This window comes from Chionomys nivalis, chromosome 14, assembly GCF_950005125.1.
Source record: "Chionomys nivalis chromosome 14, mChiNiv1.1, whole genome shotgun sequence".
Classification (NCBI taxonomy): Eukaryota; Metazoa; Chordata; class Mammalia; order Rodentia; family Cricetidae; genus Chionomys; species Chionomys nivalis.
Genome location: NC_080099.1, coordinates 60,462,282 through 60,484,700, shown reverse-complemented (window position 1 = coordinate 60,484,700; position 22,419 = coordinate 60,462,282). Strand labels below are relative to the sequence as shown.

The window sequence follows — 22,419 nt, the reverse complement described above, 5'->3', positions numbered from 1 at the left end:
CATTTTTATTTGTATTGTGTTTTTTTTATATTTATTTGTGTGGATGCACATGTGGGGCACAAATGAACTTGTCATTATAGCATTCATGTGGAAGTCAGGACATGTTTCAGGAGTTAATTCTACTCTACTATGTGGGTCCAGGGGATCAACTCAAGTTGTCAAGCTTGACAGCAGCCATCTTTACTCACTGGTATCTTGCCAGCCCTCTGAATGCTGGTCCACAGTAAGCTCTGCTATTACTATTACCTCTACATGAATGATAGAGGCTCAAAGTGATTTCTCTATCTCTGTCTTCCAATGCATCTATTCTACAAAAGAAACATCAGGCATGTAACTCAGTAGGTAAAGTTATGGGTTCAATCTAGCATTATTTTTTTTTAAAAAAAGGTCTGGTCAAACGGTGGTGGTGCACTCCTTGAATCCCAGCATTCAGTAGACAGAGACAGGTGAATCTCTGTGAGTCTGAGGCCAGCCTGGTCTATAGAGCAAGTTCCAGGACAAGCTCCAAAGCTACACAAAGAAACCTTGTCTCAAAAAACAAAACAAAGCAAGTTTGATTAATGTACTAAAAATTTGCTTTTATAATGATGAATGTCTACTCAAATATGTAGTAATTTTCATTTAGTACTACATAAACCTTAATTCTATTCAAGGAAGAATAAATGACAGTTAAGGTTTCTAATATCAATTTATCTCCAACCTATCTATCCTCCAATGCTTTCCATATACACAAACTGACCTTTATCAGCAAAACTATAGAGAAAACTTACTCCTATAACTCATAATTCTATAATGTCCCCATGGCTACAAAACCTAGCCACCCTGCATGAAAGCTTACCTACCAAATAACCTAAGAACTTCCTTCTGAGGACTCTGGCCCAGTCCAGTTGTCTTTTAAGAATTCTAATAGTACTCACTACTTCTCATTTTTCCCTAAGTCTATATTACTTGACTCTTCATGTTTTTGCCTAATTAACAAGGAAAGTTCAAATGGCTAATTTCTGCCTTAATAGTAGGTAAAATCAAAAATGTCCCACAACAAAAATTACCCTCAATGTAGCACAGAGCCTCAACGGTACATATATCAACTTGTCATCCACAAATGCAAGGCAGCTAGAAACTGAAACCAGAAGGTGATAAGCACTATTTTCCTTCAACTTGTCTCTGACTAAATTAACTTCATTTGAGAATCTAAGGCATGAAAAACAAAGAACTACTTATAAATACCAACTCTGTCCTAAAAATAGGCAAAATGTAAATACTATGGTCACCTACTTGCAGATATCCCTGTAGGTCTGAATTGCTGTGTCCATGTAATGGGCAGGGTATGGCCTAGGAGCTCCTGGCTGAAGAAAGGCCGACACTGCTGCCATTTCCTAAGGAAGGAAAAACAGTCGCATATTTAACACTCAGTAAACTTAAAACATCTCAGAGCATAAATGTATAAATTTCACAGTTTAATGCTGACTCAAAACAAATAGATATTTTTTTTGACTTAAAATTCTGGTCTTTGCAGGGTGTGATGTCCCACATCTTTAATCTCAGCCCTTAGGAGGCAGAGGCAGGCTGATCTCTCTAAGTTTGAGGCTAGCCTGGTCTACACAGTAAGTTCTAGGCTAGGCAGGCTAAACAGAGCCCTGTCTTAAAAAAAAAAAGCACAAAAAAAAAAAAACCCACAGAGTTATGTATAATTTAAAGGTGTATCTTGACATATCCGTAACAAAGGTGAATCCTGAAAAATTTGTTCTGAAGTAATTTTGTTACCAAGATATCAGAATGTACTTATATAAACCAAAATGACTAAGCCATTAGAAGGTGAGAATGTTTTAAGCAATAATTTTATAAAAACATCACCATATATTCAGTGTGTTGTTACACACATACATAAAACTGCACTCACTATGTGGCTGTACAATTTTCCTACTTTAATCTATATTTCAAAACTATTACATTTAAGCAAAGGTATCATCTATATGAGAAACGAGTTTAGTGCTGGAAAATAAGGTATATTTATTATAACATTATACATTAATAGCTGAAAATACCTGTAGTTTATAAAAGCTATTGTAGAAGCAATAAACCTGAGAGGAACAGATTTGGAACAATCTTCCTGAAGCCTATTCAGCTGTGTAATCAAGCACAAACAAAACCAGGACCTGGTAACTTGGAAGGTGACCTAGATAGCTTGTTGGACAATTTAGCACAGCTGGAGGACACAATCTGAACACCAAACACTTCCTCCTAGTGGGATTGAGATGAAGAGGAGCTCCTAACAGGAAGGTGAAAGAGGAAGTAAAACCTGTCCCAGACCTGTACAAAGGGGAAGAAGGAAAGGAGGGGGAGGACACTACTGTGGAGAGAAAGTCCAGATGCACAAAATGTTGACCATTTTCATTTTCTAAAATGCATCAAAGACTTGGGAATATAGCTCAGCAAGTCACAGACCACTATCTAGGCCATGCAAGGTCCTGGGCTTGATACTCAACTGTGGAAGTCACAGTTGGAACTTTCCTCTAGTTCCTTCAAGGTTATTGTGCTCCTCAAACAAAAGTCTAAGAACCCAACTAAGTTCCAGTTCCCTTTATGGAGATAACTTGGAATCCCACCCAGGAAGTGGTTGGCCTACAGAATATTTTGGTCTAGGGTGTGAGTGAGACTAGGGTGATTTGTTTTGTTCTAGCAACAGAATGTTTAACTATGAAGGCAGCCCGCGACTTTCATGGTCTGTTCATTTCCTTGTATGGTGTTAATGCAGTCTTTCATCTTACTCCTACCTTTTGGAGTCAGGGGTATTTTAAGCAGCTGGAAATTAAATACAGGCAAATTTTCAGTATTCATGGAGTTCCCTCCCGATACTATCCTATGTTTCTCGTTTTATTACTTTCATTCGTGTCTTCAGAGTCTTTACTATTTTCTAAATCCCCACGCCTCTACCCTGGTGAGAGGTGTTTGTGTCAAGGTTGGTCCCCAACACATCACCACAAAATAAACAAACAGTACCAACCAAGGCTCCAGCTGCATAAAGCATCGCTTGATCATTAAGAAAATCCTTCTTTGCAGTGTGATAGCAACTGTAAGCCAAATCATAATGCTGCACCAAAAAGCACAAGTCAGCCATTTTTCTTATTTGAAGCTCAGGTGCTTCTGGTGGATACCTAGAACATAAGGAAATAATATATTATAAAGAATGGCCACACAGAAAATATCTAGTAAACGTTCAACTACCCAGAACATGAAAGAATTTGATCTGTTTTGCAAAAATCCTATCTTCAAGGATGATTCTCAAAACTATTTGGAGTCCAAATGTTAATTAATATGTTTAATTTATAGCCCTGGAAGCTTCTCAACTGCAGACAAGTATTTGCCCCAGGGATAAGGTATGAAATAAATAATACCAGGTGACTTATTTATATGCAACTCAGAAACAAAGTAGACTTGTGTCATTTTCCATTAAAGCAAGATTTTATATGAAACAAAACTTGCTAAATATATTCCTTGTTTCAAAACAGTAGGCAGAGAAGCCCAGCATGGTAGTTCACAGACACACAGGAGCCTGAAGCAGAAAAGCTCCAAGCTGAAGGCCAAATGGGGCAAATCAGCAATATATTGCCTTTAAATATATATATAAATACCAAAGCACTTCAGACAAAAAAAAGAGCTAGTACTGAATACCAAATCTAGGTGCATCTTCTCACAAATAGAGAATAGATCCAAACTAAAATGACATTCTGAGTTATTTTAAGGTTTCTTTTTGCTTATCACCACTTTAGCCATGGTTTGTTGACAGATTTAAGTACAGCAGCCATGAATTCATTCCTGGTGCAGGTCAAATCCAATCTAAAAATAATTAGTTACCACCGTACTATACATGCCACTATTGGACCAGTGGGCATATGCAGCCTACCAGGTGGTTAAGGTGATATCCAGAGTCCTCTGTTGAGTAAGTTCACTGATGAATTTTTCCCCAGTAATCTATATATCACCTTTTAGCATTATGAAAGCTAACCAACCACTAGGAAGAAACTGTTCTGGTCAGTACCAGTTTACTTTCTCATTGTTCTATAATCACAGCAATGGGGTCTTAGTTCTGGTGAGCAACTAAAAGCAATGGGGGGAGCCTGTAGTATTTTTGGCTGAAGAGTTTATTTTCCAATGTCCAATTAAATCAGCCATGGTAGTAGTTCACACCTGTAATTCCAACACTTAGGAAACTGAAATAGGATTATTACAAGTCCCAAGCCATCCTGAGCTTAGAGTCAGACTTCATCTCAAAAAAATAACTTGATTTAAAAGTGCCATTAGAGGGTCTGGAAAGATGGCTCAGTGGTTAAAAAGCACTGACTGCTCTTCCAGGGAACCTGGATTCAATTCCCAGCACCCACATGGCAGTTCACAACTGTCTGTACCTCCAGTTCTAGGGGACCTAATACCCTCACACATACACACATATAGGCAAAACACTAATGCACATAATAAATATTTTTCTAAAAACGTACAATTAGAGTTGTTTTTTAAATTAGAATTTAATTAGTGTCTTTCTTAGATATCATTAAGTTTTGACCAATATGAATATTAAGAAACTAAAGAGACAATCACCGTTTTGTAGTTAAACATAAGACAAAGTTAAATGCAGTAGAATAAAATATAGTGATATCTTACTCACAACAACCCAGATGTATTTTTCAGCTCATTAATGCTCTTTTCTGGAACTTTACTGCCACTAAACCATTTCTTAGTGGCAGAAAACAGAGATCGACTCAAACCTTTCCTTGATATTAGCTAGAAAAAAATATTTAAACATGTTGACAAATATAAAGGCTTAACGTATTTTCTACAAACAAAAAATTGTTTTACTAGTAAGTAAACAATTATTTTAATAACACTAATTGAAAAACCGTCTAGAGTTTGCGAAAACGGCTCAGCAGATATAAGCAATTGTTTTTCTTGAAGAGGACCGGACTTCAGCTCTCAGCACCAACACATTGGCTGACAACCAACTGTAATTCCAGTTCTGGGAAATCCAACACCCCACCTCTGATCTCTTCAGGGACCAGGTACATACATGATGCATATACATATGTGCAGGCAAAGCACTCATATCCATAAAATAAAACTAAAAACAGTTGTTTTGTTTTTTAATGTCTAATATATAGGCTGTAAAACTGGCTTGGTAGTTAAGCGCACTTTGCTGCTCTTGCATAGAACACAAGCTCAGTTTCCTGCAACTACATGGTGGCCAAGGACTACCTGTTATACCAGTTCCAGGATATCCAATCCCTCTTGTGTCCTCTGTGGTCAGCAAATATGAAATGGTACATATACATACATGCAGGCAAAACATTCATGTACATAAAATTAAAACTGACAAGTCTTAAAAAATAATTTGTCCAAAAAACTGAAAAAATTCCAAATGAAAACAAATAAGGCTTCTCTAGTGTTAAAAAGAACTTCATCACTGATACTGACTTCAGGTAGCTTTTAGAGCTTATTGTAAAACAAAAATCAAAACAAAACTTTAATACAAAACAAAACTTTTAATAAAGTCTTAAACCCACTGACTTAATTTGAAGATTAATAACCTAAAAAAACTTAAGTCTTACCTGATCATTTAACTGTCGAATTGTTTTCTCTATATGTGGCAAAAGGCCACGGAATGTAAACTCTTGTATAAACTGTCGAATTCTATCATGATCAGTAAGTGTTAAACAAGCACCACGAATCACACCAGTACTTGCTTTCTTGGTTTCACGCACTGAAGCAGACTTTGTATGATCTGAGCCATCGGTATTAGGAGGGTCACCGCATTGGTCTAACTGAAGTGGATGAACTCTGAAGCTATTTGGTAAACCATCTACTGAAAAACAAATCTCTCTTTTACTCTCAGAACGCAACACAAAATGTAACAAAACTACCATACTATTAAAGTAAAAAAAAATGACAAAACTTCCCTCTGTGTGTATCTAAGATGAAATATCATTAACATTTTCCCATTTTATATTAAACACTTGAACTGGAGAGATAGTTCAGAGAAGGCTGCTTGACAATGGTTTGATTCCTAGAACCTACACATGAAAAGGAAAACTGATTTCCTACAGGTACTGAACTCCACACACAGGACATTGCGCCCACATGCAGAAACATACATGCATGCCCACATATGTAAATGTGTGCAATAAAAATTTTAATTAAGGCGCTTGAGTTAATAACTGTTGCCTGCATATTAAGTTTAAGAACCTAGGCAACTCAGTTTTAAAATGCTACAGTGAATTACCTTATTTTTGGAGAACAAGCAAGGTTTTATTGAGAAACAGAGTAATAGCTCCCAAAGCAGGGAGGGTCCTGCTTTAAAGAGCTGCGTTACATTACAACAGCTGCACATGGTGGCACATGTCTACAAGCCCAGCAATTGGAAATTTGACAGAAATGGATCTCAAGTTCAAAGGCAGACAGTGAGTTTCAGGCCAGCCTGGACCAACGGTAAGACCAATAAAACAAACAAACAAAAAATTTAGAACCATTATTACCAAAACTACAATTTAAAATATAGGAATATAGTTCTAAAAATCATATGAATTTGTGAAATTATGCTATATATTAATTTCCCTGGCTTTTTAAAAGAGAAAGCTAATAACATTATTCCCTTTTTAATGTGATATTAATATTCTGATTGACCGACCAGCCATGATCATTTTTTAAATTTTTATTTGTGTGTACATGAAGCTCATGGAAGCCAGCAGAGGGCGTTAGGTTCCCCGAGAGCTGGAGGTACAGGCAGTTGTGAGTGGTCTGGCTTGGGTACTGAGATCTAACTCAGGGTCCTCTGAAAGATCAATAACTACTGAGCCATCTGTCTAGCCTTCATGAGCCACTATTCTTATAACACAAATTCAAATGTAAAGTACAAAAACCAGAATCCAAAGGACTGCATAAAGTAAGAAGAAACATTAACTTCTGAGCCAGGTGTGCTGGCACATGTCTATCTCCTAGTACCTAGAAAGTAGAGAGAGAAAATTCTAAGTTCAAGGACAGCTTATGTTATACATAAAGATATCTTAATTTCTCACGACTTTGGAAGACAGGACAAGAAAATCCCAATTTAAAGAATAGTCAATAACTTAGTCAAAACCTTGTCATAAAATTTGAAAAGGGAGGGGTAGCTTAGAGATGGTTCAGTAGTTAGCAGTATTTACTTCTCTTGCAGAGGGCCTGAGTTAACTTCCCAGCACCCACATCAGGCAGCTCACAACCACCTGTATGTAACTCAACTCTAAGTGGATCTCAGAACTCCTTTGGCACCAGCATTCAGACACATTCCCACATATAAACACACATACACATAATTTAAAATAAATCTTTTAAATTTTTGTTCAAAGAAAAGGGGTTTGGGGATATGTTAGAGATAAAGTATTTAACTAGCATCTGCAAAGTCTTAAACCCAATCACCAGTACTGAAAGGGGTTGGTGCTGAAAGTTCCCATCCTTTATCTGTGAAGGTTAGAATGCTTTAATAATGAAAAATACTTTCAGTCAAAAGGGAACTTAGAGAAAATATAACAAGACCTTTGATTTCGTTATCTAGTCCATCCAATGAGAGCAAGTTACTATCAGAATTCTTATTGGAGGTCATAGTACAAGGGCCATCTTCATATGATTCCTAGCAAAATAAAATACAAAAGCATTAGCAATATAATTATTCATGTTTAAATATTACACTATTGCCTATGATTCTTCTGCTGAATATGGCTTTATGTACTTGCTGAAGGAATACTCTTCTGGCCTTCTAATTTCAGCATATTGTATTGTCATAATGTGGCAGCTTAATTCCTTTTCATATTTAATTAACTATGCTAATTCTTCTGCATTCAAATGATCTGTATCTCAAATGTATCTCAATATTCATGCACACAGATATTTATATAGACATATAAATATGTTCATGAATCCTAAAAAATAAGGCAAGAAAAAAAAAAGGACAACTTCAAAATCTGCCAAGTCATAGAAAAAAATGCTAGAGTAGATTCTGAATATTCTGAAGGGCTGTGAAAAATACCCAACACAGTATTCCATTCTAGAAAGGCACTGAATTACTTAGGCCATCCTCGAACTCTAGACTACTTCATGAGACCAATAAAAATGGGCTATTATTATTCTGAGTGCCAGAACTTAATAGCAATAGATAAAGCCAGGTAGGAAACTCTCTGTGAACCTTCCCTCCAGACAGACTTCAGAAAGTAGGTATTCTAGCCTGGAATAATATAACAGAGCATAGCTATACTTCAAGTATTAAGAATTGTCTAAACTCAACACTGACAGGGCTCCCCTAAACAGGCTATGTGGACAGCAATATAAAGAGCAACTACAGTTGGTCCTCAAGTTGCTCCTTACTTAAGGAGACATGCTTTCAAAAAGTGAAAACATTACTCTAAAGGTCAGGTGGTAACCTTTAATGATTCTCAAACTCTTGCTTCCTAAGATTCTGAATTATATTCTCTCCAACACCTCTGTCTTCCACTAAAAGTTCTCAAACTAAAGAATCAGACTGGCATTTCCTTTCAGAACCTTAGGCAGCTCACTATGAACTGAACTTTTCAGTACTACCTTTATTTTGAGCATGGTCCTGAAAAAGAAAAAAAGACCATAAAAAAAACAAAAAATAAAACTGTTTTACATTCAGTCAGGTGGTGTGGGTTCTTTTATATCTAAAGATTTCCTCACAACATAATCTGAAAGAAAGTCAGTATTACTCCATGTATCAAAATGAGTAAAATGGGCTTAAGAAATGGCTCACTACTTAAGAGCACTTACTGAGGCAGGATGATTAAAATCAAGACAGACAGCTGGGCTACATAACAAGTTCACAGCCTGTCTGTACAATATGAGGAAGGAAGGAAGGAAGGAAGGGAGGGAGGGAGGGAGGGAGGGAGGGAGGGAGGGAGGGAGGAAGGAAGGAAGGAAGGAAGGAAGGAAGGAAGGAAGGAAGGAAGGAAGGAAGGCAGTCCTAGTGATTCATACCTTTAATCTTAGCACTCTGTGGGCTGAGATTAGGTGGATCTCTGGGAATTTAAGGTCAGCCTGATCTATATAACAGGTTCCAGGCCAGTCACCTATACATATTAAGACTCTGTTTCCACCCACCCCCCAAGAATAAAAGAAAAATCTACAAAAATACAACTTTTGTGGTTTTGATCAGTTTTTCAAATGTACCTGGTGTTGAATACTATTTTTCTGGAGATACTGACTCCAAGGATCTGGTATCTGTTCATCTGATGCTCGATTCGGTACTCGAGAATTAATTTTAAGTAAATAGCAACCCTGAGTTCCATATTTCTGTTTCATTTCTTCATAAATTGATTCAGCTCTAAAGAAAGGAGAAAAACTTGGTAATAACCTTAGACTTCAGACAGAATTTAGTAGACCATAGACAATAGATCTTAATTTTTTATTTATTTCTCTTTATATCATTTTTATGCTTATTTCTATAGGGAGGAAAATGACACATACAGCATTGCATATGTGGACATCAGAGGACAATTCGCAGAGGCTGGCTCTCTCTCTCCGCTACATGGCTCTATGGACTGAACTCAGATCATCAGTCTTAGCATCAAGCACCTTTATCTACTGAGACATCTGGTAATACTGACAACAGAGCTTATTTTATTTAGATTTTTAAAAGATGTATGTAAGTCTACATGAATTTGATGTGCACTATGTTATTCCCCAGAAGGCTCCTGAGCGTGGCTCGCCTGGGGAACTACATTTCCCAGGAGCCCCTAGCGTTCCACGCAAAGGCTGCGCAGGCGCAGAACGTGGCGCTTGACGCACGCACGTAGGGGACCCTTTAAAAAGGCTGAAACGCCGTCCCCTCTCTCTCTTTTCCCCTTCTCTCCTGCACGCCACAATAAACCTCGCGCCGAGTTTTGTTGTGTCTTGCGTCCTCCTTTCCCTCCAGTTGCGACGAAGAAGACGAAGAACAGAAGACTAAGACGAACAGAACAGACGAAGATTTAAGAAGAGAAGAACACACTATACCTGCATGCAAGAGCTCAAGGCTAGTGATATGGGAGAGTCTTCTGTTTTGTGTTGATTTCATTGGTTAATAAAGAAACTGCCTTGGCCCTTTGATAGGACAGACAATTAGGTAGGCGGAGTAGACAGAACAGAATGCTGGGAGAAAGAAGCTGAGTCAGGGAGACGCCATGCCTCTCCTCTTCAGGCAGTCGCCATGATTCTCCCACCCGAGACAGATGCAGGTTAAGACCTTTCCTGGTAAGCCACCTCGTGGTGCTACACAGATTATTAGAAATGGGTTAAAGCAAGATGTGAGAAATAAAGCCAATAAGAGGCTAGAACTAATGGGCCAGGCAGTGTTTAAAAGAATACAGTTTCCGTGTAATTATTTCGGGTAAAGCTAGCCAGGTGGTGAGACGCAGCCCACCGCTACTTCAACAGGCTAGAAGATGGTATCAGATCCCCGGAGGCCAAACTACAGGCAGTCTCAAGCTGCCACGCGGGTGCGGGGACCTGGACCTGAGTCATCTGCAAGAGTGGCAAGTGCTCTCAACCATTAGCATCACTCCAGCCAACAACAAACATTTCAAATAATCCAAGAATAATGCTCCCCAAAAAGGCAAAACAGAAAATTAGAGGTTATAAAAATTTAAACAAAAACTCATGATTCTAATCAAAACAGTAGTATCTGTTGTATGGGCAATTCTAATGACCAAACTCATTTGGGGAAACTACAAAAAGCAAAACTAGCTTCTTTACAGCACAGCCCATTTCAGAGCCTTCCACATTAGCTACCGCAGAGACTGCCCATTTCCCGAGCCACTTCAAACATACAGTTAACAACTTTCTGTCAACTATGGAAACTCATCCTCAGAAAGCATAATTTGAGAGTTATCTTTTAAAAACATTTATTAATAAATGAAAATTATAATACCAAAGAAATGTTTATAGGACAGGGAAGAAAAGAAAAGAACTATAGCAAAGTAGATGAAGCCCTCACTATACAGACCACCCTGCGTTCTTACATAACTTAGAGAAGCTGAGCCTTGAGCTACTTCTCAGACTGAAAAATAAAAAAAATAAACAAAAATTTAAATTTTGAAAAACATGTATGTCATCTTCAGCTACATACCAAGTTTGTATGGCCAGCTTAAGCTACATGAAATATGCTTTAAAAAAAAGAAAAGAAAAAGGAAAGGAGGAAGGAAAACAAAGAAAGAAAATTACTAAACATGTGAGTTGTTGGTAGAGAAAATGAAATGTGACAACTTAAGAAAATGGTACAACTGTGAGAAATGAAATTCTAGTTCCATTCGGTTCAATCTGCTTGTTTATTTATAATTTTTTATTTCTTCCAAGGCTGAACATTGAACCCAGGGCCTCAAAAAGATAAAACTCTATTACTCAGCTACATGTTTAGTCCCAAGTCTAGCTAAAATAAGTATTTTCAGTCACTTGGCTATCTTGGGAGAAGGGGACACTTGGAAAATCTGAAGACTTATTCATGACCAAATGATGATACTGTACAAATAAATACCCTAGCAAACAACAAAATCACATAATATCCTATTAAGGCTAGGTTAGTAAAACTTATAAAACAATGTATATAAATAAATACAGAAATATGTCTAGCATCTATACACTTAAGTGCAAGTCAAACTCCTGCTCACTTTATTAATAATACTGCTAAAAAACTAAGAACTGAGTTATTGAGATGACTTGTGAATAAATGTGCATGCTATTAAGTCTGAAGACCTGAAACCTGAGTTCTATCTCCTGACCTACATGGTAGGAAGAAAACCAGTCCCTGAAAGGTGTCATCTGACCTCTACCTGCAGGTTGTGATGCGCACACATACACTAAACAAAATTAATAACAAAAATTAAGAACCATTGGCATAATTATGAATGTCAATAGAACACCACCAATCAATATGAATAAACCATGTTCAATGGACTCAATAAAAGTTTAATAGCCAGTTCACACTATTTTTTACTTATAATACTACTCTTTATCCAATGGGCTTTAGACATTTTTTAAGTGCTAAAGATGAATACGCCACAAGAAGTATTTATTCTGTTTCTCAGTTTTAAGTTATTAGAAATTAGTTAGAGGCTAGGGTTATTGCTCAATGGTGAACTGTGCTCAGGAGGCACTAGACTTTACACTCAATCTCACCTATCCAATTAATCAGTGATCACTTATGTTCAAAACAAGGTTATAAATTATAGGTCCCAAATGGGAATGAGATACCAAACATAGCATACAACAAGATTAATTTGATCCATACCTCGAAACAAAAGGCAAAGTAAACTCCAAAGTCATAAACATAAAATTATTTTTATGCTTATATTCCAAGACTTCATTAAAGACCAGCAAGATAGTTCAGCAAGTAACATCACTTGCAGGGCTGGAGAGATGCCTCCGAGGTTAAGAGTACTAGTTGTTCTTCCTGAGTCCTGAGTTCAATTCCCAGCAATCAATTGGTGCTGCACAAACATTATGAGATCTGGTGCCCTCTTCTAGCATGTAAGCATACATGCAGGCAGAAGACTATACATAACAAATTAATCTTTAAAAAAAAAAAGCACTAGCCATCAACAGCCTAAATTCAATCCGCAGGTCCCCGTGGTGGAAGAAGAAAACCAACCCCTAAAAGATGACATCTGACCTCCACATGGATGCCATAACACATGTGCATATGCATACATGTACACAGACACACAAACCAAAATAAAAAGTGATTCAACTTAAAAGATAAAATAATTAAAATTTAAAAAGCAATGCTTACCTCTGTTCATCTCCTGAAGTTACATCATGCAAAAGCACATAATATTTAAGTGTATTTGGGATAAACCACTTAGGGTAGGAATAATCACTATTGTGCTGAATTCGATGCTGTTCTTGTGACAACTTTGAAAACTGCTCCATAGGTTCAGCTTCACCAGATGATGCCACCAACATACCTTGTAATCATACTGTCAGGGAAATTATCACATCGCTCACTGATAAACACTGCTTTATTAATATAAATTTTAGGAGAAATTATCTGGCCAGGCCTCATATCACAGACTTGTAATACCAGCTACTCAGGAGGGTTGAGGCTAGAATTCCAAGTTAGAACTGTGAGTCCAAGGCCAGCCTGAGCATCTAAGGGAGACTCTTCCTCTGGCTTCCATGTATACAAGCATACACACTTGCACACTCAGATAAGCATACACCAATGCACCATGCACACACATTCATACATGTATCTCAACTACCCAGATCAGAAAATAATTCTGAATGTGGTATCATTACCAATAAAAAATAATTTCTCCATACTCTATAACTTATCAAGTATTTTGTCTTTGTTTTTACAATTAACAATTCCTGGCTTACAGATGACTTAAAGGATACATGCTAAATAGTGGTTCAGAAACTCATGATCTGATGCTGGCATGGACTGTAGAAATGTCTCTCTGTAAGACTCAAACCATGGAGTAGTAGCTAAAATTAACAAGATGCAAAATGGTTAGAATTCAGTAGAATCAGTTTATAAAATAAAGATAATTTCTAGTAATAAACAAGTACTTTTACCTGTTCTTTAAGATATATGATATAAAAGCAAACAGCACAATTTATTTGCGGATGCAGCATTTTACATAAATACATCAAGTCATTCACATAAAAAGAAATATATAACATATGCAGCATGTATATTTTAAGCTATTCATGCAAATCCATTTATACATGGTACTTAGGTCAACAGAATGAAGGTGTCACTCCCAGCTCACAGTGACTAGAACCAAGTTCTAGGTCCCATACCAATTAGCTCACAGTCATAAGCAGACCCTACTCTAAGCGACCCTGTTGTACATCCCTGGCTCTCCACCAAGATGATCTTATCCCTCAGGAGAAACTGGAAAGTATGGGAAGGTAGTTGTGGCTGTCACAACAGAGAAGGAGACATGACTACTGGTGCTTACGGAAAGAGGTCAGAAAACCAAAGACATCTTACAGTGCACAGAGCAAAACAGCTCCAGACACACAGAAAATCACCTGGCTCAAACTGTCAAGATGGGTGTGACTGACAAATTCTATAGCTTGACGACTTGAGTATGACTATAAAAAAGCCTTTTAAAAATTTTACGTATTTTATTACTGTGTGCATGTGTCTGTCTGCATGTGGAGGTCAGAGGACAACTTTCAGTTTGGTTCTGTTTACACCACGGGTTCTAGGACTGAACTCAGGTTGTCACACTTTCAGCAACAAGTACCTTTACTACTCACTGAGTCATCCCACTGACCCAACAAAGCCTTTCTAAAGAGAATTTCAAAGGATAATTATTTTATGATCAAGCCAACTCTTTAGCGATCCACATTACATCTTTTAAAAAAATCTGAACATACTAAGCTTAATTGGTCACGGTAGTTTAAGCCTCTAATGACAGCACTCAAGAGACTGAGGTAGGAGAATTACAAATCTGACACCAGTCTGACAGCTGCATGAAAGAGAGAGAGAGGAGGGAGGGAGGGAGGGAGGGAGGGAGGGAGGGAGGGAGGGAGGGAGGGAGGGAGGGAGAGAGGGAGAGAGAGAGGGAGAGAGAGAGAGAGAGAGAGAGAGAGAGAGAGAGAGAGAGAGAGAGAGAGAGAGAGAGGAGAGAGAGAGAGAGAAGAGCAAGGCACAAAGGAAGAATGCTGGATAGAGCTGGTTAGACAGGCATAATGGCATATGCCTATAATCCTAGCACCTGCAAGGTAGAAGCTGGAGGACCAGGCATAAATGACTAGAAAGGAAAAGGAAAAAAAAAATATGTGCTGACCAAATACCATATCTCATCTGGCGCTAAATAAGCTTTTTGTTGTTTGTTTGTTTGTTTTGAAATATGTTCTAACTATGTCATCCTACCTGGCCTTTGATTACCAGAATCCAGGACAACCAAGACTTACAAAGAGAGACCTGTCTCAAAAACAAGCAAAACAAAACAAAAAATACAACAAATGTCCTACAAGAAATGCTAATGTGTAGCAGGCAGTGGTGGTGCACACTTTTAATCCCAGTATTCAGTAGAGGCAGGGGCAGGCAGATTTCTGAGTCTGAGACCAGCCTGGTCAACACAAGAGAGTTTCAGAACAGCCAGAGCTACAAAGAGAAACTCTGTCTTAGAATTTAAAAAAAAAAAAAAAAGAAAGAAAAAAACAGTTCACATTTGCAATATGGTTAGGAGGACAATTCCCAGCAATATTATAATCTTCATGGAAATGGAGAATGAATGACACAACTATATGCATTTGTCACAATAGGAAACCAATTTTCTCACCAACTAGAACATATTCTTCCCTCCAATTCAGTTAAATAATCTCCAGCTAAAAAATTCATTGATTTATTATCAATACCAAGAAAAGAGATACCAAAAATTGTCATTAAGTAAAATGTCTCATTGAAAATGGCTCATTTCACAGAAATGACTATATATACACCAATTTTGATTATTTTACCTTTATTGCCTTACTAATGTTAAAAAATTAACAAACAACAAAAGAAAAAACTCTATTCATATGAGCAAGTTTCTGTTTGGTAGTAGATCTTCTATGAGCCAGGCCACACTATATTATCTGTATTAACCTGAATGTGATGTCAAATACCTGAACTCCTGGCAGCTACAAGGTAGAAGCAAGAAGATCAGGAGTTTGAGGCCATCCTGGGCTATGACTCTATAACAAAGGGGAAAAAAAATAAGAAAAAAAAAAAAGGCTATAAGACCCTTATATCATCAGGACTAAACTATGATCCATTTATTAAATGATATGCTACATAAGCTATGTGTGATTCATCCATTAAATGGTATAGTATGTAACTAAAAGAGAAAGAGGAAACTCCATATGGCTGTGAAGTAAAGTCTCTAACAGCCAAAGCTAAACACAGAGGCTCATACTTGTAAGTCTGAGGTAGCAAGAGCATGGCTATGAGTTCAATGCCAACCAAGGCTATAGCACAAGATTGTGTCTCAAAATAAATAAACAAATAGACAAAACAAAGTAGCAACCAAAAGTCTGCATTTTTATGTAAGAAAGGGAAAAATACATGAAAAGTTACAAACATGTTTATATTTTCAAAGACAAAAAGATAAACAACACATGTGGGCTGTGGATATAGCTCTTTGGTAGGACACTTGTTAGCATGCATGAGGTCCTCGGCTGAATCCCAAGCACAATCACAAGAAAAAAAAGCCTAATACAACTAATTATCTCTAGGAATGAAGAAAAGAGAATGGGAGAAAGGGATAGAGGATAGAGGAGAAGAGGAGGGGAGGGAAGGGGAGAGAGAGAGAGAGAGAGAGAGATGCGCAGGGAGGCTAACTCAACTTCTCAACTACAGGTTTTGATTCTGTGTCTGAGACAGGGGTCTCATATAGCCCAGGCTGGCTTGAACTCTGTGCAGCTAAGGGTGACCTTAAAGTCCTTGTGATTTGAATATAAAATGCCTCCATAGGCTCATGTATTTGAATATTTGGTCCCAGCTGGAGGCACTGTTTGGGAAAGTTATAGAACCTTTAGATGGTGGAACCTTTCTGGAGGAAATACTTCACTAAAGGTGGGCTTTCAGGTGTTCTAGGCTGGCCCTATCTTATTCTCATTCTACTTCGGTAATGCCAAAGTAATGTGACTGGCTGGCTTTGAGGCCATTTCTTCCCCCAGAATAAATCCTTTCTCTTAACCAGAGCAACAGAAATGAAACTAATTGACACTTCTGGTCTTTGTTTCAACCTCCCAAGTGCTGGACCTGCAGGTGTATGCCTCCACACACAGCTTTTCTGGCGTTAAGGATTCAACTTAGACTGTCATACATGATAGATAAGCACTCTATCAGTGAGCTACACTCCCAATTGTGTTTCATAATTTGACCTCAGAACGTAATAAACATAGTTATTACTATGTTAAAATTATACATAATTTTTAATTAAATTAAATAAAAAAGAAAAGGGCAAGATACATACTTATACACACTGGAAATATACACTAGACATTAAGCACAGGTGCATGAAGCAAAACAGAAATGGGTTTCCATCCTTCAGACAGGTCACATTCAGGTGAACAAGTAAATTCTCCTCTCAGCTACATGTTTTTCTGAGGGGCTGTGAAATGTGATTCCTTTGTCTGTCTTTAACTTTGTTAACTTCCAATAAACTATTTTTGCTATATTTTTCAAATTATGCTTTTTGTAGGAAATGGAGAGAAATGGTACTTTTTAATTTTCGTGTTTAACACAAGACTAACACCTAATGACAATTCTTTCACCTTAAAAATGTTTCTACATAGCTTGGGATGAAAACTATTTTGCTCCTATTCCTTGTTTTTATTGACAAGTGAAACAGCAGTCATGATACCCTGTGAATGTTTCCTTCATAAAGCCAAGCAAACACTTGGGTGGATGCAAGAGATGAGGAACTCCAGTCATCCTTAGCTTCAAAGAAGGGTTGAAACTAGCATCTCTCTATACAATGCACTTTGCCAGTATGTTTTTCATTTTTATCGAAATAACATGCAGTTCAAACTAGACTATTCCAGAGCAATGTACGGATTTAAGAAACAGATAATAGATGATGAACAAGTAAAAGTTTAAGAGAACCCTAAGACCACCTTCACATCACAGGAAAATTAGAGATGCATTAACTGGCACAAATATGAAAAAGTAGTGGAAAAGAGATCAGATAAGGAGTACCACGAGAACAATCTGGAAAAAGAGACCCATCACAAGAAATACCTGTATATAACGAGGATTCTTTCAATTCCATGAAAGTGTCTTTCCAATTACTGTACCAAGGAACACTAGCTTTAATTGACCGATCTGATGAAGAAAATATGGCACTGTTAAGCCAGGCTTATGAGGAAAATACATAACAGTTATAGCTTAAACAGAATGAGTGAAAAGTATGCCAACTCACTCTAACAGAAAACCTAAATGCTAAGTTCTGGGCATGTAACTAACAATGATTGGAATGGATAAATTTACTTTTAAAATAATCCCCAGGGCATCAATCTGTCATGATGAAATCTCATTCTAATTAATTCCATACTTCACTGTATCTCATTCCAAGGTTTCAGAGATAAAATGAGGCTCAGTGGTAGAGTGCTTATACTTAGCAAGGCCTGTGGTTCAGTCCCAGCAGCCAGATAAATAAACTGAAAGGAGTAAATTTTGAAGTAATAGGGAAGAAGCCGAAGAAATCATTTTCTTTTGGTTTATATATACTAATAGTTGGGTTTTTCTAAAATTTGTCTAAACAGTTCGGCTACAGTAGTATCTCTGCCTGCTTTTATAAGCAAAGGTCACACACCCTCTAAAGAGAAATGCAGGAAGGTCTCTGAGAACACAAGTAATGTAATTAGATAAGTTTCACAGTCAAATAACTACACTATTCCTATAAATAATCTAGAGAAAGCCACTTTAACAAGATACTTAAAATTAAATCTGCTATATAGTAAACAAGTAGCAATTTAAAAATTTCAACTCTAAAGAAACTAAAAGTCCCCAAAGAAAACAATTACAAATAGTAAAAACTGACAACCAGATAATTCTAAGTCTACAAAGTCTCACCACAAAATGAAGAACTGACTAATGAGTTTTCACTGTATCCAGTAAACATCTTAACAACTCAATGTGAAAGAGGAAGCAAGCTTTTAACAGATGTGAGGAACTTTTCAACATGAAAAGGACCAAACAGAAAAAGAATATGAATGAGAGAAAAGGTGCAGAATAAAAGAAAATTGAAAACTAAAAAGCCATTAATAATTAATTAAAATTAATCTATCAATATCCCGAGTTGAAATGAGAGAGAGAGAGAGAACCCAGAAATCAAATACATATCTCGGGGTGGGAGGTGGAAATGGAGACTGGGTCTCACTATGTAGCCCTGGCTGTTCTGGAACCATGTAAACCAGGGTGTCCTTCAAACTCAAACTAAGAGATCCTTAATCATCTGCTGCGATTAAGAGCATGGGCCACCACACCTGGTCTCAAAGAAATGCCTTTTTAAAAAAAGATAGCAAACATTAAAATGTCAATAAAAGAGCCAATATAAAGTAAAAAGAACAAAAATCTACAATATTCATAAGAATGATCAGAATACTGAATATCAATTCAAATTCTACAGCCAACTAAGAATAGTTCCAGGGAAAAAACAAATGGAGAAATAAAGAATATTCTCAGGACTAAAGACCGTGTATGACCAGATGGTTATAGTTCCTAACTCCCCTAAATGGCCCAATGTACATCACAATCACAAACAGCACAGCAAAGAGCCTCTTCTAATCAAAACTGAGAATAGGTATGGTTCTTAAGAACAACACTAAAAAGCTAGAAGTATCAAATCTGAAGGAAAACATTTCTAACTGGTACAGATAAACTACTATAAGTCAACCATAAAATACATTTTCATTAACTTCTCAAAAATTTTATCTTAAGGGGCCGGAAAGATAACACCATGGTTAAGAGAATTAGCTTCTTTTCCAGAGGACCCAGGTTTTTCTGTTTTCAGCATCCACATGGTAGTTCACAACTATCTGTAACTCTAGTCCCAGAGGATTCAATGACCTCCTCTGCCTCCACAGGCACTGTACACATGTGGTGCACAGACATACAAACATATAAAACACCCATACAAAAAATAAAAGCATTCTAAGAATTCTTTAAGGGCTGGAGACATGGCTCAGTGGTTAAGAGCACTGGCTGCTCTTCCAGAGGTCCTGAGTTCAATTCCCAGCAACCACATGGTGGCTCACAACCATCTGTAATGAGATCTGGCGCCCTCTTCTGGTGTGTGGGCATACATGGAGGCAGAATGTTGTATACATAATAAACAAACAAACAAATAAATCTTCTAAAAAAAAAAAAAGAATTCTTTAAGTACTTAAAAATATATTTTAAAAGTATTATCTTCTATACACCCTTCTCAGAAAACTACTAGGGAAGGCTCCTCTGCAAATCAAAGAAATACATCAAAACAGGTAACGATGAATCAAGACCAATTACTTGCTATAATCCTAACACCCAGGAGCTGAAACAAGAGAATCTAGCCCTGAATGGGAAATGAGCCAGGGCCAGTGAGTGCTAGTGCAAACTATATAACAGAGTAAGAATCTGTCTACGCACGCACGCGCATACACACACACACACACACAGAGATTTGAATGAAAGACTATAAAGAAAGAAAAACTGGTGCTGGAGAGATGGCTCAGAGGTTAAGAGCACTGGCTGCTCTTCCAGAAGTCTTGAGTTCAATTCCCAGCAACCACATGGTGGCTCACAACCATCTGTAATGAGATCTGGTGCCCTCTTCGGGCCTGCAAGTATACATGCAAGCAGAACATTGTATATGTAATAAATACATAAATCTTTTAAAAAAAAGAAAAAGAAACACTGACTAGCTGCTTCTGTAGATAAATGCCCTTGCTACCTGACGTAAGCCTGAAAATGAGTATGATCCAGATCCACAGAACCTACAAAGAACCTCACAATGTCCTCTGATCACACATGCTGCACCATGGTGCACACATCATATACTCATACATTCACAAAATAATAAGGATAATATTAATAACGCAAAATAAAGAGAGAAAAAGAAGGAAATCTCTAGGATGACAACTGTGGAGAGTGCTCTGGAGTAAGCAGTTCAGGATGGAGTAAAAGCACATTTTTCAACATCTGTTTTGTTATCTTTGGCCAATGAATGTTCTATTTAAAACTGATTAAGACACAGATACCAATATAAAGATACTAGGTGCGATAGCTCACACCTTTAATTCCAACACTCAGAATCAAACTGACAGGTGGATCTCTGTCAGTTCAAAGTCAGCCTGGTCTACATAGCAAGTTCCAGGCCAAGCAGGACTACAGAGTGAGACACTGTCATTCGTGGAAGAAAAGAAGAACGGACAAAAACAGACAAGAAAAAAATGACTTAAAAAATATAACATCAGGCTAGTGTGATAGCTGTCACACCTGACAATCTGAGTTCTACTTCTAGGACCCACATGGTAATAAGAGAGAAGCATCTTCCACAAGTTATCCTCTCTGAGCTCCACACATGTGCTCTATACAGATACATATAGATGTAATAAAAGAAATTGAGTAGAGCTGGATGGATGACTCAGCAATTAAGAGCACTTGTTCTTGCAGAGGACTTGGGTTCAGTTTCCAGCACCCACATGATATTTCACTGTAACCCCAGTTCCAGAAGATGGATGCCCTCCTTTTACCTCCTCGGGCACCAAACATGCACATGATACACATAAACATGCGAGCAAAACACACACATAAGTCTAAAACATTCTGAGAAAATACACACCAAAAAAACAACAAAGAAGCTGGGAGGACAAAGAACAGAATTGCTATTCTTTCCATGTTTCCTAAGCAATCTATCTATGTGCAAATATCACTGTTACTTTTTTAAAAAGAAAAAGGAAGAGGGACCTTGGAGGTCAGAAAAAATACTTTCAGTACAAAAATAGATGCTTTGCTGGACATAGTAGTACATGCATGTGGTAGTCTGAAGGAAAATGGCCCCATAGGCTCCAAGGGACTGGCACTATTGAGAGGTGGCCTTTTTGGAGTAGGTGTGGCGTTGTTGGAGGAAATGTATCACTGGGAGCAGCTTTGAGGTTTCAGAAGCTCAAGCCAGGCCTAATATGTCTCAGTCTCTTCCTGCTGCCTGCTGATGCAGATGTAGAACCTCTCCGGCACCGTGTCTGCCTGCATCCCACAGTGTTTCCCACCATGAAAATAATGGTCTAAACCTCTGAACTATATATAAGCCAGCCCCAATTAAATGTTTTCCTTTCTAAAACTTCCATGGTCATGGTGTCTCTTCACAGCAATAGAAACCCTAATTAAAACAATGCCTATAACCCCAGAAAGCCAGGGAGAGACAGAGGAGGAAGGAAGGACAACAGCTGGAGGCCGGCTTGAGCTATATGGTGAGTTGCCAGTCAGCCTGTCCACCGATCAGCCTAGGAAAACTAATGTGGTGGTTTGAATGAGAATGGTCCTTGCAGGTTAACATGTTTGAATGCTGAGTCCCTAGCTAGTAGAACTGTTTGGGAAGGAAGTGTCTCAATGGGGGGAGGGGAACTTGAAGATTCAAAAGCCCAAGAAACAGCTCTTTGGCTATTGCTCCAGTGTCATGCCTGCATGCTCAACAAGATGGTCAGGAACTCAACCCTAAAACTATAGGCAAGCCCCCAAATAAATGCTTTCTTCTTTTATAAGTTGCCTTGGTCATGCTGGTTTGTCATAGCAATAGAGAAGCAACTAATACACTTAGCAAGACCCTGTCTTAAAACAAAAAAAGGAAAACAAAACAAAAACAACCCCACAAAACTATTTTTCATACATGATAGGCAATTCCTCTCTATATCCTCTTAGTACTT

The 22,419-nt window shown here is 37.7% G+C and overlaps 1 protein-coding gene across 2 annotated transcripts in view; it reads right to left on the bottom strand.

Annotated features, from left to right (window-relative positions):
- The window catches only part of Trappc8 (trafficking protein particle complex subunit 8), an 82,006-nt gene that overhangs the window by 41,532 nt on the left and 18,055 nt on the right, over nucleotides 1-22,419 (bottom strand). Inside the window, exons 3-11 of one of the 2 annotated variants that reach the window (XM_057788822.1) lie at nucleotides 17,756-17,839; nucleotides 13,408-13,497; nucleotides 12,800-12,974; nucleotides 9,205-9,358; nucleotides 7,561-7,654; nucleotides 5,601-5,851; nucleotides 4,664-4,779; nucleotides 3,005-3,155; nucleotides 1,276-1,376 (exon numbers count right to left, since the gene is read on the bottom strand). In XM_057788822.1, coding sequence (XP_057644805.1) covers nucleotides 1,276-1,376; nucleotides 3,005-3,155; nucleotides 4,664-4,779; nucleotides 5,601-5,851; nucleotides 7,561-7,654; nucleotides 9,205-9,358; nucleotides 12,800-12,974; nucleotides 13,408-13,497; nucleotides 17,756-17,839 — 1,216 coding nt within the window. The remainder of the gene's footprint in view (nucleotides 1-1,275; nucleotides 1,377-3,004; nucleotides 3,156-4,663; nucleotides 4,780-5,600; nucleotides 5,852-7,560; nucleotides 7,655-9,204; nucleotides 9,359-12,799; nucleotides 12,975-13,407; nucleotides 13,498-17,755; nucleotides 17,840-22,419) is intronic. The other variant, XM_057788823.1, reaches the window with a different exon arrangement.